The 13,385-nt window shown below is 50.3% G+C and overlaps 1 protein-coding gene across 1 annotated transcript in view; it reads left to right on the forward strand.

Annotated features, from left to right (window-relative positions):
* Window positions 1–13,385, forward strand: part of LOC115085885 (zinc finger protein 225-like) — a 93,731-nt gene that overhangs the window by 61,497 nt on the left and 18,849 nt on the right. The window contains exon 7 of the mRNA XM_029592423.1: window positions 7,430–8,011. Coding sequence (XP_029448283.1) covers window positions 7,430–8,011 — 582 coding nt within the window. The remainder of the gene's footprint in view (window positions 1–7,429; window positions 8,012–13,385) is intronic.

Raw genomic sequence — 13,385 nt, forward strand, 5'->3', positions numbered from 1 at the left:
GAGCGCACAACTAAGTCTCCCGGCGCGCACACCTACGCGCACAGATGAGTTTTGAGCCGCTCCATGCGCACGAATCATGGCACCGCCGGCCAAGAAAGCCAAGGGACAAGCCCTCTTTCCAGCCTGCCACCTGAGAGCTGCGCAACCCGAAGTGGCCTCTGCCCTATGCCTGCAGTGCGAAGAGACTTGGGGGAACTGAAGCAAGGCCCCCTTCAGCCAGTAGAGGAATCCGGCTCCACCAATGATAGTATCCCGGACCTCTATATCTCCAGCTCGGCCCCTCCTCAGATGGGTAACTCTGGGAACCCCGCTGGATTCAATATGGACCCTGGGACCTTTTCCTGGGTGGAATTCTTCAAAGGCTTGCAAACCTTTGTCCAGGCGCAATCAGTACCGCCTGTGACACAGTCACAGTCTCCACCAGAACCGCAAGACCTTCCAAGCCCTCTTCGGATCCCCCGAGACGTGCCACCTCCGGGCAAAAGCCTCCCCCCTAGGGGACACAGACACCTCAGGGGAAGAGCCTGACTTCCTGGAGGAAGGGGAATCCCTCCAGGGATAGAACCATACCTAACCAAGATGCGATTTTTCTCCAAAGACGAGTTACCAGATCTTGTGTCTCTGAGCCTGAAGATACTGGCTATTCCGGGCACAAGTACCACGGCGGAGCCAAAGACGAACCAGTTTTAGTCTATCTCCATCAGGCCTCATGCTATTTCCCAATGCTGCAGGCCGTACAACAACTGATTGACCTGGAATGGAATGCCCCGGAGGCCAGCTTCAAAGGAGGACGGGCCCTAGAAGCCCTATACCCCCTGAAACCCACAGCCAAAGAACTACTAGGGTTCCCAAAATTGGACGCCATGGTCTGCGCCATCTCAAAGCGCATTACCATCCCAGTCGAAGGAGGAGCTGCACTCAAGGATGCCCAGGACAGACGTCAGGAATCCATCCTTAAACAGTCATTTGACGTTGCCGCAATGACCCTACAGATCGCTTCCTTCTGCGCCGTTGTGACACGTGCCTGCTTGCTGCTCTCCAGGGATGCAACCACTTCCACCGAAACAGAACCGGCGATATCCTTCCTCACGCATGCGACATCAGACCTGGTGCACACCTCAGCCAGGGGCATCTCATCCATAGTAGCAGCCAGAAGGCAACTATGGCTCTGAAATTGGTCAGCCGATGCGACCTCTGAGACGAAACTCATGAGAATGCCTTTTAAAGGATCCCTCCTGTTCGGAAGCGAACTGGAGAAGTTAGCCAACAAATGGGGTGAATCCCCAGTACCTCAGTTACCGGAGGACAGGAGCAAAAGAAACCGACGCTCCTCTCCCCGAAGAACCAAGGGCAGTGGAGGCCCACATTTTAGACCGTTCAAAAACACATACCAAGCACCTCGCCCCGCAGGCAGGGGTCAGTCCCTTCGGAACAGACACAACAAGAGCGGAGCGGGCTCAGGTACAGGCCCCGGCTGCACCCCACAATGAGAATCAACAGACCCATCCACAGGAGGAAGCCATAGGGGGCAGACTTACCCTCTTCTACCAAAGATGGGTCGAGACCATCATTCGAGAGGGATACTACCTGGATACTACCTGGACTTCCACAGCATCCCTCCAGACAAATTTGTGAGATCACCGTGCCACTCCCTCTCCAAGAGGACGGCAGTGGAAACCACTGACGAAACTACTCAGGCTAAAGGCGATAACCTCGGTGCCCATGCACCAACAAAATACTGGTCACTATTCCATCTATTTTATCGTCCCCAAGAAGGAGGGAACGTTCCGGCCTATCCTGGACCTCAAGAACGTCAATCGCTACCTGAGGGTACCGCACTTACCGCATGGAAACCCTACGCTCAGTCATAAGGGCAGTACAAACCGGGAGAATTCCTGACTTCTCTGGACCTGTCAGAAGCCTATCTCCACATCCCGGTCCATCACGACCATCAGCACTTCCTACGCTTTGCAATACTGGACCATCATTACCAGTTCTGGGCGCTATCCCTTGGGACTAGCTACTGCCCCTCGGACGTTCACCAAAATCATGGTGGTAGTGGCGGCGACACTGAGGAAAGAAGGAATCCTCATAAATCCGTATTTGGACAATTGGCTGATTAGGGCAAAATCGCCAGAGGAAAGTTATCAGGCGACCACCAGAGTCAAGAATCTACTGCAGAATTTCGGGTGGGTCGTCAACGCAGCCAAGAGCTCCCTGCAGCCCTCCCAATTGCTAGAGTACCTGGGGGTCCGGTTCGACACCAAACAAGACAAGGTCGTTTTTCCCCCTACAAGGAGAAGGAAATTGATGGACCAGTTGCGAAAACTGTTGGACTGTGCTCGCCCCAAGGTATGGGACTACCTCTAAGTCCTCAGTCTCATGACATGAACAATCTTCACGGCTCAAGGCCAGCCGACGTTCCCGCTGCTTCTCCAGGGAGAGGGTTCCTCGCACGGAGCTCCTGCGGCAGTGATTAAGCAGCACGGCCTTGGCAGGTTGCCGGCTAATCCAGCAGACGAGGCCAATCCGTTCCCGCTAAGCGTGGGAACGGCAGCCATTTTGAAAACTTTTAAAGATCCTGGAGCAGAGCAGCAGGGGAAGGGGATTTGAGCCCCGGGAAGCCCTAGAGGAGCAGCCTGGTGAAGATCCCGATCACCTGGAGGGGGATTTGGGGGATCCTTCTTATTTTTCCCTGGATTTTGTGCTTTTATTGCACAAAGCCTAGTAAGGTACCCAGGCGCTCAGACACAGGAGGCCACGAGGATCCGGAAAGTCCAGTGGTGCAGGACAGTTGGACTTGCTCAAGGCAGGGTTTGATCCTGAGGGTGTGAGAGAGAAAGCTCCAAACAACCCCCCCCCCCCCCACACACACCTGCCATCCATCCTCTCCGCCACCTCCTGCTCTAGGTGGGCAGATATTGGGGGAGGGGAGAAACATGGAGCAAGGTTGCTGGGCATGTGGCAGGATTGTCGGCTTTGGAGAAATATTACAGAAGCTCCTGTCTGCCTCACGCCTATACCCCTGGTAAGCCAGCCCCCAGGCTTCCCTCTTACCCTTCATTTCAAATCACCGAAAAAGCCAGACATGGTCCCCCCCCCCCCCCCCCCCCAACCCTTCTCAGCAAACAACTCCAAAGGGCTCTCTTCCTCCAGTCATCCCTCCCCACTGCCAACTCGGCAAACTCAGAGGAGGACCTCACGCGCTTGGTGATCTGAAATGTTTGGGGGCCCTGGCTTTAAAGGGAAATTTCTTAGCGTGTAGACAGATGGACTCAGGACCAGTGGGTTTATGCTCCCCTGCCAGCAGATGGAGACAGGGTCAGATTTCAAAGTTGACGTCACCCTAGATAACCCCTGCAGTGACCTCAGCCCTTCAGTATTCTCTTCAAAAGCCACCGTGGACATTCTATTGAAAAAAAAACTTGATTTAAAATATGATTAAAATGGATAACCGTAACTGTACTCAACCAGTCATAAACACTGAACCTCAGTAAGATTACAGATGCTCTGATTTAGAGACTGAATGACTGCTTACCCGTAATCTCTTGGAATCGATATCCACTCCAGGGGCGAATCCTTGGCACCGATCTTGGACAGCTGTGGGCGGGATGCTGAGTCCATCTGTCTACACTAAGGAAAACAAAATTATCAGGTAAGTAATTTCTCCATTTCCTAGCGTGTAACCAGATGGAGTCAGGACAAATGGGATGTACAAAAGCTACTCCCGATCGGGGCGGGAGGCTGCCCGCGGTCCAGTTAACGCTGCACGTGCAAAGGCTGAATACTCTCGGGCCTGTACATCCATGTGATAGTACCTGCAGAGGAGGACCATGTCACCGCTCGGCAGATATCGACGGGAGATAGCAGACTAGCTTCCGCCCATGAGACTGCCTGCACCCTGGTGGAATGAGCTTTAACCTGAGAAGGTAATGGCTTTCCTGCCTCCTCATAGGCTGCAGATACGACCTGACACCCTGCCCCCCCCCCCCCCCCCCCAGGTCCCCCCCGCCCGGCCTTTCACCCTCTCTCTCAGCCCGCCTGATCCCCTCCCCTCCTCCCCTGGCCACCTCCCTTTATCCTCGACACCCAGCCACCTCCCTACCCCCCCCTTTTTTCCCCTTTTCCCCTGCCCTCCACACCCCCTACTTACCCTTGAAGAAACCCTTCCCAGTAATTACCTCCTGTTTCAATTGTTCCTTATTCCTATATTTAATCAAATGTTTCCTGTACATTAGGCATCTGTACATAGCATTCCTCTTTTCCGCTTTATTCCCTCCCTTTTACCTCTGTATCTATACCTCTCCCCCCCTTCCCCCCTTATCCCCCTTTCCCACCCACCGCCTACCCCTTCCCTTTCTCCCCCCCCTACCCCCCTCAAATCTCTATTCCTTGGTTCCATTTATTGTTTATTTTGTTGTATTTGGTTTTGGGTTTGTTTTTGCTCTTGCGTTAGTTTTTTCATACTGTTTTATTGTCATTTTGTTATACTGTATCTCCCACCTGAGTTCATTGTAAACCGGCATGATGTGCTTCACGAATGTCGGTAGATAAAAGTTAATAAATAAATAAATAAATCAAAAGTCTACTGACATTCAAATGACAGAGGAGGCAGTATTCTTCCACGTCCTTGTGCTTATCTAGGGATGGCAGCGAAATGGACTGATTCAAATGAAACTCCAAGACTACGTTGGGTACGTAGGATGGAACTGTACAAAGCTGTGACCCTCCTGGAGTCATCAGGAGGAACAGTTCCCAACCCGACAATGCCTGTAGTTCAGAGATGCGATGGACTGAGCACTTGGTCACCAGGAACACCGTTTTCAAGGTTAATAAACGCAAGGAAAGACTGCGCAGCGGCCGAAGGGAGGGACCTGCCAAAAATTCCAATACTAGATTGAGATTCCACAAGGGAACCGGCCAATGTAGGGGTGGCTGGAGGTGCTTCACCCCTTTCAGAAAACGGGCCACATCCGGATGAGCCGACAGGCAGGTTCCGTTCACCTCACCCCTGAATCAGGAGAGATTCACTACCTGGACCTTCCAGGAGTTAAGGGTCAAGCCTTTATTCAAGCCGTCCTGCAAAAATTCCAGAATTAGTGGGATTTTGACCACCCAAGGGGGAACACCGCGTTCCTTGCACCAGGCCTCAAACAGTCTCCAGACCCGCACGTATGTTAGGGACGTAGAGAACTTCCCCACGCGGAGTAAGGTGGCAATTATTGCCACAGAATATTCTTGGCTTCATCAGGTAAGCCCTCTCAAGGGCCAGACCATAAGACAGAATCGAGTCAGATCCTCGTGAAGGACTGGTCCCTGCTGTAGCAGGTCCCTGTGCGGTGGGAGGCACAGGGGATCTCCACCAGGAGTTTCTGCATACCACGGACACCTGGGCCAATCTGGAGCTACTGCCTTTGCATGTGCAGTGTTGACTGGACAACGGGCAGCCTCCCCCCGCCCTGTTCGGGAGTAGCTCTGGTACATCCCACTGGTCCTGAGTCCATCTGCTACACTCTAGGAAATGGAGAAATTACTTACCTGATAATTTTGTTTTCCTCATTTGTAGACGGATGGACTCAGCATCCCACCCTCAGCTGCCACATGAGGGTGTCAACAGTCCTCCTGTGGAGCTCTGGGTCCCAAGGGATTACTGGTAAGTGTTCATCCAGTCCCTAGATTGGTGTCCCTGAATTCTTACGCGAGTTCAGTATTTCTAGTTAGTTGAGTACAGTTATTATGGTTGCCTGTTTTTGGTCAAGTTTTTAATCACGTTTCTTGCTAGTCTGTCCTCAGTGGCTTTTGAAGAGAATACTGGCAGGTTGGGGGTCACTGCAGGGTTATGTATACTGTGACGTCAGCTTGCTCAGTCTCCATCTGCTGGTAGGGGAGCATCAACCCACTGGTGCTGAGTCCATCTACACTAAGGAAAACAAAATTATCAGGTAAATAATTTCTCCAGTATGCGGTCACATTGCCATTGAAATCTGGTGCACAGTCCATGTGTTAAAAGTACCGGCAGACTTTATACAATGGTTTGAAAGTTTCCCCCGTGGTCTTCTAAGCTCATGGACAGTATTGGAGAAATTGACCAGCTTCAAAATGTCATTCTCAACTGTTGTGGATGTCAAAGCATTAGTGTGGTGTTTTCATGGTTTAAAATGTAAATTCATAATTCTGTTGGCCAATATATTACATGTGTCCAAAGGCACAGATTTCAAAAACCTCTCTGATGCTTCCTTGCCAATTTTATCAACATAATGGACTGTGGTTGGTCAATTGGCCAACATGGGCTAGGGGTGATGAGCCTTCAGTAATTATCCCTTTTGCCCTTCAGACAAAATGATTGTGAATTCTGTTCTCTCCCAAATTCACTGTATATGTGTATCTTGCTCTCCACAATTTCTCCAACACACAGGCCGATACAGTAAAGTTCACGGGATAGTGGGCGAGCGCCCGCTCTCCCGGCGCGCGCACAGTAAAACAAAATATTTAAATTAGGGCCCGCGGTAAAAAGAGGCGCTAGGGACACTAGTGCGTCCCTAGCGCCTCTTTTGGACAGGAGCGGCGGCTGTCACCGAATTTGACAGCCAACGCTCAATTTTGCCAGCATTGGATCTTGAGCCCGCTGACAGCCACGGGTTCGGAAACCGGACGCCGGTAAAATTGAGCGCCCGGTTTTCAAGCCGCGGGATGATTTTAATTTTTTTTTAAATTTATTTTTAATTTTTGGGACCTCTGACTTAATATCGCCATGATATTAAGTCGGAGGGTGCACAGAAAAGCAGTTTTTTACTGCTTTTCTGTGCACTTCCCCGGCGCTGGCAGAAATTAACGCCTACCTTTGGGTAGGCGCTAATTTCTTAAAGTAAAATGTGCGGCTTGGCTGCACATTTTACTTACTGTATCGCGCAGGAATGACTAATAGGGCCATCAACATGCATTTGCATGTTGCGGGCGCTATTAACAGTGCGCTCCACCGGAGTGCGCTGTACTGTATCGGCCTGACAGTGAGCACAAAAAAGACGTTGCAGTGCATGAGATTTTGAGACATTCACAAGTCCCTTATTCAGATGGTGGTTTAGGAATGAATGCTTCCTTCCTTCAGACTTGCAGTCTCTTCTAAAAGAGGGACCTGTGTGATCTCCAAAGCTCATGATAGAGCAGCTTTACTGCTGTTCTAAGTGTCTCATCTTAACACAGTATGGTAAAGAAAACAAATTGATTTTCTGAAGTTCTCTGCTGACTTGTTTAAAGACATTACACAGGAGGTTTTATAGACATCGCAAAGTTCCTGCTAAGCCATGGCATTCTCTGAACCCGAGGTATCCCAGGTGGTGATGGTCTAACCCTTAACAAGTTCAATATCTGTCACTGGCAGGTTTTCATAGTCGCTGACACATGATTAATGCCGCCTTTTTATATCCGGCAGGTAATGAGGATATAGAGAGAGAGACAAGGAAGGAGAATCGAGAGGAGCATCCTATGGGATTTGGATTAATATCGAGGCAGTCAAGAAATGTCTATGAGAATATTTCCCGGAGGACAGAGAGGGGAGAAACAAGCCAAACTTGGCAAGCATCGGGGAAGAAGCAGCGAAACTCTGCAAGAGACTCTCTGGATGAAGTTTCTGCATGTGAGAGACGTGACAGGGAGCTCCTAAACATCCTTGAGCACCGGAGACACCTGAGAGCAGAGAGACCCTTCCAGAATAATAACAGTGATCAAAAGACTTCTAGCCTTCACCAGAGAGAGGGGAAAGAGAAGAAATCCTTTCACTGTGACACCTGTGGAAGAAGCTTTAATAGTAAATTTAGTTTATCATTGCATCAGAGATCCCACACTGGGGAGAGACCCTTTCCATGCTCTGTATGTGGAAAATGTTTCAAACAGAAGTTAAGCCTGAAATTACACCAGAGAATCCACACACTAGAAAAACCTTTTCTATGTACTGAATGTAAGAAAACTTTCTGTCGCAAGGAATCCTTAGTAATACACCAAAGAGTGCACATAGGTAAGAGACCGTTTCATTATACTGAAGGTGTGGAATTTCACTATTGTAATTTTTCTATAGTAAGCATGAGAAAACACTGATAATAGAGAGAATATTTTCATGTCTTCAAAAGCAACACCTAATAATACATCTAAAAACTCTCACAGAGAATAAGCTATTTACATATTCTGTGAACGATAACTTCATTTATCCTAGGATAAACAGGTTGGTAGTGTTAGCAGCGTCGGCCGCGGCAAGCCGCAACCGGGTGTCATGGCCGCCGGCCGCAGCCGACCAGCGCAACAAACATAGCTTATCCGGGTCACCGGGTATGGTCGAGGGTGCCTGCAGGGGCAGGCAGCCCTTTCCTCTTCCTTCTCCTGGCCGCTGCCATTGCTGAGTTTGGCAGCGTGGCTCCGCAACCATCCGGCTCCTCCCCCTCTGCTCTTAGGAGCCGCGTGCGCGGCTGAGGGAGATTCTTAAAGGAGCCATGACAGGAAGTGTCATGGCTCCCCCTGAAGCTCCTCCCCTGGCTTCCTGTACTTAAGGAAAGGGCTGAGCATTCAGTCCTTGGCTTGGTATTGAGGTTCCTGCTTGAGTGTGTTCCTGGTTCTTCGTTCTTCATCCCGCTCTGCTCCCCTGCTCCGTGGATTGATTCTTGGCTTCGGACTTCTGGACTGGTGGACGTGTCTTCTCCTGGCTTGATTCTGGTATGGCGTTGGACCCTTCTCCTGGCTTGATCCTGGTACGGCTTTGGAACCTTCTCCTGCTTCGACCCTGGACTGGACTCGGACCCCACTTGTGTATCGAACCTCGGACCGGCTTTGGACTCTTCTACGACTCCGTCCTCAGACTGCTACGACCTGCTGGAGGCACCAGCTGTCTGGAACCCACGACCTGCAGGAGGCGCCTGCATCCAGACCTTCCTACAGTCTTCGGAGGAGTCGCCTAAATCCCAGCGGCCGGACCCCTACAGGCTCCTCCTGGGGGGGTTGCGTGCTTCCAGGGTGAAGTCTTCTATCAAGCCTCTTCAGTCCAAGCGGCCTCGCCCTTCGACGGTAGCTATCTACCTCGAAACAGGGGTCCACTTTCATAATAGGTAATCCTCACTTGTTCGTGCCAGCGAAGATTGATGCATCAGCATCGGAGGCATTGGTATCGAGGGATCTCTGAGCCACTCCAGTGGATATCGAGCCTTCGACATCGGCAAGGCCATCTGCTTCTTTGAGGCTGTCAGCTGAAAGGGACGCCGGAGACTGTCTATCAGGTTTGTTGTCCTCGATCTCAGCACCAGGGAAAGGACAGTGCTAAGTATTGAGGGAAGCCGAAGAAGCTTCATTCCCTGTTGATACGCGGTGCTGGACACGGGGATGCACCAGTTCATGTTGTGATGCTCCCAAAGCAACTCTGCACCAAGGAGTTCTGTCTATCAGTCCTCCATTGATGCTGAAGGTGTGCCACAGATTCCATCGGTCCCGATGCCAGCTATTGATCCTCATCTTGGTTCTGAAGAGGATCTGGTTACACCTGCATCCCAGCCTGCTTTGGCATCGGTGGTGATCACCAAGGGAATTGGAGAGGGAGATGCATCTGGCTGTCGAAGGTGATCCACGGCTTCAGCATCACAGCACCGATGGTACTGGCACCATCGCTCCTCGAGCCACTGCTAGAACCCCTGCGTGCGCTTATTGACGTGATATCGACCCAATTGGTTTCAGTTTCCAGGGCAGCATCAATGCCCTGCAGGGCACAGCCGATGCCTCTTGCTGATCCAGTTGTTGCGGGTCCTCTAAGGAGGAAGCTCCCCAGGGCCTGCGGCCCCACATCCAGTTTCATCAGTGCCTGAACTGTTGGATAAAGGCCAAGTGCTCAGGGCCCCATCTCCTGTCGATGACAATGGGGATGAGGGCATATATGACCCCTGTGGAGATGACTTGTCCATGTCTCTGACGGTGCTTCTGATGGTCTCCCCTCAGATCCATCTCCTCCAGAGGAGCGAAGGAAGGCCCTGCCAGAGAATCTCTCCTTCTCAAGTTTTGTCCGGATGATGGCGGAAGCCATCCCCTTTCAGTTAATAACTAAAAAGGATACCAAGCACAAAATGCTAGATATTCTCCAGTTCATGGAGCCTCCCAAGGAGATCGTGGCAGTCCTAGTGCACGAGATGCTTGTAGAGTTACTACTGAGGATGTGGGAACACCCATTTACAATGCCTTCTGTGAACAGAAAGGCCGATGTGGTCTATCTTGTCCAGAAGGCTCTCTGATTCGTCAAGCATTGGCTGCTCCACCAATTGATGATAGTTGAATCTGCTCTCAAGAAGACCAAGCGTTCTTGGACCCATTTCTCGGCACCCCCTCCCCTGGGGAAGGATCTCAGGACGATGGACAATGTTGGAAGAAAGGTGTTCATAAAAACATAAATTGCCGTGCTGGGTCAGACTACGGGTCCATCAAGCCCAGCATCCTGTTCCAACAGAGGCCAAAGTAGGCCACAAGAACCTGGCAAGTACCCAAACACTATGAAGATCCCATGCTACTGATGCTAGTAATAGCAGAGGCGATTCCCTAAGTCAACTTGATTAATAGCAGTTAATGGACGTCTCCTCTAAGAATTTATCCAAACCTTTTTTAAACCCAGCTACACTAACTACACTAAACCACATCCTCTGGAAAACAAATTCCAGAGCTTAATTGTGCATTGAGTGTAAAAGTATTTTCTCCGATTAGTCTTAAATATGCTACTTGCTAACTTAATGGAGTGCCCCCTAGTCTTTCTATTATCCGAAAGTGTAAATAACCGATTCACATCTACTCGTTCAAGACCTCTCATGATTTTAAAGACCTCTTTCATATCCCCCCTCAGCTATGCTCATTGCCCTTATAGCTTCCTACTAGCTCTATATGACTCAATATATGCGGGACATCTGGAAGCAGGTGCAGGATGTTGCGAGCAACTGCCTCAACAGCAGCAAGATACAGTCCTGTTGCTGGTACATAAGGGCCTAGAGTGCGGAAAACATGAGGTCCACTTGACTTACGATGTTTTCGAAACACCATTGAGGGTCTATGCAGCAGGAATTGGTGTCCATAGACTTCATGGCAGTGGGCCTCAGATATTAGACCAAAGATGTAGAAGCGACTCACTCACATGCCGTGTACAGGAGAGAAACTCTTCGGCGATAAGGTCAAGGATGCAATGGCTCAGATCTGGGACCACCATGCAACTCAGCAGCTCTCCACCAGCACTCTGGACCTGCCTTCTTTATCCAGGAGGTCAGTGAGGTCCGGGCCAAGAAAGTCCTTCTGCCCGAGGAGGTACTATCCTTCGCTCTCATCAACACCAGGGCTCTTGTGGCCATCCCAGACAGAAAAGAGTCCCAAAGCCTCAGTCAACTCCAGAGATGGGGTTTTGACTGGATCGTAGGAAGCATAGCCCAGTCTCCTGTATCTGGAGAGATGGATCTTCCGGTTGGGGGAAAGCTGAAGTTCTCTATGAACCGGTGGCTGTGTAACCTCAGACCAGTGGGTTCTGTTCATCGTCTGCCAAGGGTACCGATTAAACTATTTGGATACCCTGGCAAATTGCCCCCTGAGCCCATTTTGGGGCCCAGTAGCACATCAGGAGCCACTAAAAGAACTCTCCTTCTTAACAGCCAGAGTGGTCAAACATGTTCCACCAGAGCAAAGAGGGTGGGTACACGCGGTACTTCCTGATACCAAAGAAAACTGGAGAACTACGTCCCTTGAACAAATTCATCAGAAAAAAAAAGTTCAAGATGGTTTCCCTGGGCACCTGGATCCCTTTCTTGCAAATAGGGAACTGGATCTAAAAACCATGTACGCACACATCGAGATCTACCCAGGTCACCAGAAGTATCTCTGATTCCTGGTGGGAAAATAGCACTTCCAGTATTGCATGCTGCTGTTTGGGCTTGCTGACGCAAGTAGCTAGTAGGAAGCTAGAAGGGCAATGAGCATAGCTGAGGGGGGATATGAAAGAGGTCTTTAAAATCATCAGAGGTCTTGAACGAGTAGATGTGAATCGGTTATCTACACTTTCGGATAATAGAAAGACTAGGGGGCACTCCATTAAGTTAGCAAGTAGCATATTTAAGACTAATTGTGCTGCCCCACGTGTCTTTACGAAATGCCTGGCTGTGGTGGCAGCGCACCTTCGGACTGGGAGTTCTCGTTTTCCCATATCTGGATGATTGGCTGGTCAAGAGCTCCTCTTGGGCGGGGGCTGATGGGTCTATGCGCTCAACTATCCATGTGTTGGAGACACTAGGGTTCGTTATCAACTACCCCAAGACCTATCTCAGCCCATCACCTCAATTGGACTTTAGTGGAGCCCTGCTAGAAACAGCTCAGGCCAAGGCCTTCCTGCCTCAACAAAGGGCCATCAACCTGATGACCATTTCAGCAGAGATTCAACAGAGCCAGCAGGTGTCAGCTTGGCACATGTTGAGGATGTTGGGCCTTATAGCCATGGAAGTTCATGTCACTCCCTTGGCATGTTTACACATGTGAAAGACCCAATGGACCCTAAGGTTACAGTAGTGTCAGGCTAAGCAAAATTTCCAGGATCACATCCGAGTCACCTGGTCTCTTCAGGACTCTGTCCTAGTAACGAGCAATTTCAAATCTGGAAAGGTAGATCTCCTTTCAAAGTTCTCCTACCCAAATTGTTCTCGCCACAGATTCATCCACTCTGGGTTGGGGAGTTCACGTAGATGGGTTCAGCACTCAGTCTATGGTCTGCCCAGGAGCGTCTTTATCAAATCGGTTTCCTGGAGCTCCAGGTGATCAGGTACGCTATGGGCTTTCAGAGATTGGCTGTCGAACAAAGTGTCCTGATCCAAACCAACAACCAAGTGATAATGTGGTATGTAAATAAGCAGGGAGGTACAGGAGTATACCTCCTGTGCCAGGAAGCGGTCCAGATCTGGTCATGGGCCTATTTCATTGGAAGTTGTTTAGGGCTATGTATCTGGCCGGAATGGAGAACGTGATAGTGGACAGACGAGTCATGCCTTCAGATCCCACAAATGGTCTCTGGACCAAGGGGTTGCAAATTGGATCTTCCGCATCTGAGGAAGCCCGAAGATGGATCTCTTCACAGAGCCTTGGAACAGGAATGTTCCTCAGTTCTGCTCCTTGTACAGGACAAGCGGAAAACCAGCCTTAGATGCCCTCGCCTGGCATTAGGATGAGGGTCTTCTGTATATGTATCCTCCAGCTCCATTGGTAGTAAAGTCTCTTGTGAAGTTTCATGAGGTCAAAGAGACGATGATCCTCAAAGCCCCGCTTTTTGCCAAGACAGGTCTGGTTTCCACTCCCTGTGGGAGTTGTCCATCCAGAAACTGTTCAGTCTGGGGACTTCCCCAGCTTTC

The sequence above is a fragment of the Rhinatrema bivittatum genome, chromosome 2 (assembly GCF_901001135.1).
Source record: "Rhinatrema bivittatum chromosome 2, aRhiBiv1.1, whole genome shotgun sequence".
Taxonomy (NCBI): domain Eukaryota; kingdom Metazoa; phylum Chordata; class Amphibia; order Gymnophiona; family Rhinatrematidae; genus Rhinatrema; species Rhinatrema bivittatum.